At 52.1% G+C, this 3,430-nt stretch overlaps 2 protein-coding genes across 2 annotated transcripts; both read left to right on the top strand.

Annotated features, from left to right (window-relative positions):
* Window positions 1-56: 56 nt before the first annotated feature.
* Window positions 57-468, top strand: Pmar_PMAR026419 (hypothetical protein; the record flags this gene model as incomplete). Its single annotated transcript, XM_002779692.1, has 2 exons — window positions 57-257; window positions 427-468. 2 exons carry the CDS (start codon window positions 57-59, stop codon window positions 466-468), a joined length of 243 nt encoding a protein of 80 aa, XP_002779738.1.
* A 442-nt stretch (window positions 469-910) lies between these two features.
* On the top strand, window positions 911-3,138 carry Pmar_PMAR026420 (DNA repair helicase, putative; the record flags this gene model as incomplete). Its single annotated transcript, XM_002779693.1, has 10 exons — window positions 911-1,186; window positions 1,235-1,369; window positions 1,550-1,654; window positions 1,699-1,792; window positions 1,838-1,925; window positions 1,968-2,154; window positions 2,253-2,370; window positions 2,732-2,883; window positions 2,928-3,045; window positions 3,092-3,138. Coding segments are annotated over 10 exons (1,320 nt in total), but the record flags the coding sequence as incomplete, so codon positions are not given.
* Between the last annotated feature and the right edge of the window lie 292 nt (window positions 3,139-3,430).

Consider the following 3,430-nt stretch of genomic DNA (forward strand, 5'->3'; position numbering starts at 1 on the left):
TGCCTGCGGAGATTCTCACGGTTCTATGGTGTCACAACACGTTAGTTGATCAGCTCATGAGCTCCTCCTCTTCATCTTCTTCGTCATCAGCTCAGCCTCCTACTAAGCGGCAACGTGTGGCGGGAGGTGTAGACTCAGAGACTCTAGTGATGTTCAGGGCTCTAGTTGGTAGTACTCCCACCGAGGAGAGGTTACAAGACTTGCTCATCGCTGCGAAAGGGAACCTGGAGAAGGCTGTTGATCTTTACTTCGCCCAGGTAGGACTCGGGTCCCAATGATATGAGGGTCTTATTGTGGGGGCCTACAAAGGCTAGATTCCTTCGAGGTTGTCGTGCTGCTGCCGTGTGGTTTGTGTAGTACGTGGATGGTTGTTGATCAGATTGATTCTGAGAAAGTGGCTGAATATGTGATGCGGACGCGGCACAGCGGCTCGGAAAGCATCAGGCGACTATCGGAACCGAATCCTAGACGGAAAGAGTCGATTGAGCGACGCCGGGATGATTCGTCTAGTCGCGAACGGAGAGGGATAGATCTGATGCGATGGATGATGGACCCATCATACGATTCACGTAGTCCGGACGTGAGTGGGGACTCTGAAGAGGACTTAGTAGCAAAGCATAGGAGTACGGGAACTGTTCTGGGGGAGATCAACACTTTCTGCATGTGCACGCGGCCGATGTCGACTGAGGAGAATCGGATGAAGCCCGGCAGGATACTGAATTTGACTTGTACTTTCAAAGAGCCGAAAGGGTTCCGTCGAACCGGTGGTAGAAAAAAAGCAGCCAATCTCGGAGACAGAGTACTCCGAGGGACGGCTATAGCACGGCTCAGTCAACCACAGTTGAGCCCTCCGAGCAACGAAGTTGGTAACCTACCCGGGTCGATAGCGCAAGTTCTGTCTCCGCTAGTGATGCTCGATCTGGGATTGTCAGTGACTGTTCGAGTAGGGAAGCTGGCGGGATACGCTGGGGTCATTGGTGGTCCTGTGAGGATGGGTGATAACATACCCGTCACGCTGATGGTCATGGTGGACAGTCGTGGCTTAAAGGCTACCGCCGACAAGAGACATCTGGCACGATTTTTCGAAGTCGCGGCTGACCAAGAGGGAGTGTTTGATAAGCTTAGAGATTGCTGGTGGTCCCTTGTCACGGATGAGGAATGTCTTGGACTGAAGCCTACGCGAGCTGTAATGACGGAATTTTTGGAAGGTCGTATTGATCGTCACTGGTGTCAGGCTAGTTGGAACATAACCGACGCTAAGGCTGTATCATCTCCCGATACGGAGTCCCTGCCATCGCCTGCAGCTGATGGTACTGAGAACGAGGAGGTCGAAGAGACAGAGGGGGAGATGTCTGCTCAAATGCAGGAGGTAATCGCCGGTTACCACACGCAAGAGGGTTCCTCTTTGGGGGACGTTGGGCGGCCCAACTTGGGGTCGAGGGTGTCTTCCGGACTGCACACCTCCAAGTCTCAGAGGGATTATTGGAGTTTAAGCATCCCGCTTTATGATGGAAGATTCTGTCCAGTTTTCTTCGTTGTGCCACTGCAGGTCCTCAAGGCTCGTGATGGGTCCATTGAGTATCTTGCGCGTTTGGACCTGCCTCAAATGTACCCTCCGCCAGGCGTCATGGCGTGTGACCTCAAGCCTTACCAAGTAGGGTTGCGGGGAGATATCTTTATTGAAGCGGCCCATCGTAGGCCCAGGCTCTAGGATGGATGATGAAGAGAGAATGGCCCGCTGAATGTGGCGGCCTCCCTGAAGAAGCCATCGAGCTCTACACTGATCCTATCGGTAGGCTGGAGCTCTCTGCTACGTCTTGGATGCGGCCCGTCGTAGATGCTCATCATTGTGCTGTTGTCGACAAGCAAGAGGTCGCTCTACATCCCTCTTGGGCAGAGTTCCCTACCCTGGACCCCAGCACCAAGTAGGGGCTCAGCCTTTGCATCTCGATCTCATCCAAAATCAGGCTGTATCTACATGCATCGAGGGCTGAAGCCTCAGTAGAATTCCCTGGTGCCGCACCAGATTGTCTGGGAGGAATTCTTGCGGATGAAATGGGTCTGGGGAAGACTATCATGGCTCTGTCTCTCATCGCGACAGACCGATGGCTGCTGGATCGGGGTGTGAGTCTTCAACCCAAGACATCGGGGAAGGTAGGCAACCTTCATGGTCTCGGCAATCTTATGATATGAACGTGCGTAAATGGCGGTGTGGAGTTCGGGCCAACTGGGCATGATAGCATTCTTTTCAGGAAGCTGTGAGTCATTGTCGACTGAGTACCAAGGCTACTCTCATCGTCGTACCTCTCTCACTACTAAACCAATGGCAGAACGAGGCAGTCGAGCATATGGGCGATGTGGAGACATTTGGTAGGCTGGAGAGGCTTCGAGGGGTCCAGTCTAACAGATGCTAGTGATGTGCTAATCGGAGTAGATTACTCCTGAGGAGGTCTATGAGACGAACTGGGCCTCTCGGGGATTTTCAACCAAAAAATAACCCGACAGTCAATGAGTGAAAGAGAAACTGTTCTCTTGGCTGAATGCTGAATACAAGTTACTTGGAAGTTGAATCTGAGATAAGCGGAATCAGTAGCAGTGAATCGTCAGTGGCGAGTCGACATTCAAAGAGCTGCGTAACAGGACCGTACGGCTGATATTTCCTCATTAAAAGAATAATCGGCCGTTCTACGATATAATGCATTTCATTCAATGAAACTGTCATCCATCTCAGCCCGAGCATTATCACACGCAGGTAAGCCTTTCCAATACTACGGAAACGATAGGATACGCAGTCCTGAGGAGCTAGTCGCAGTAGCAGAGAGGGCCGGCCTCGTGATGACCACCTACGGCGTCGTCACACGGGATGGACCGGACATCATGAAAGTGGGCAGACCTGTTCCCTTCCTCCTGAACTAAACTCTTTTCAGCACATTCGGTGGCGGCGTATAGTATTGGATGAGTGTCACTTGATAAAGTCACGAGTAACGGCAATCTCTCGAGTGGTGCGGACTTGTCTCCACGGGGATCGTCTCTGGTGTCTATCGGGTAAGCTTAATCTCGTACCATCTATTGGATGACTGAGGCTCTCTAGGTACTCCTGTCCAGAATACTTTGGAGGACCTTTTCCCAATCATACAAGTAGCCGCCATGCTCACATCACGAAGAGCACTCTTCATGATGCCCTGCCCTTGTCAGTTCCTCCACGTCGAACCGTGGTCGTCGTTCGCCTTCTACAAGCGGCATATAGTGGACCCTGTGAAGGAAGGGGACCAAGCGGGTCGAGCTGCTCTGCATAATATGTTGTCCCGTATCATGATAAGAAGAACCAAGGAAACCAAAGATTCCAATGGCCAACCCTTGGTGCAGATGCCAGATAAGGTCAGACCACTCACAGTGGTGGTCACTCCGTGGCTGCTAGTCATGGAAGCCC

This window comes from Perkinsus marinus (genome assembly GCF_000006405.1).
Source record: "Perkinsus marinus ATCC 50983 genomic scaffold scf_1104296945812, whole genome shotgun sequence".
Taxonomy (NCBI): Eukaryota; Perkinsozoa; order Perkinsida; family Perkinsidae; genus Perkinsus; species Perkinsus marinus.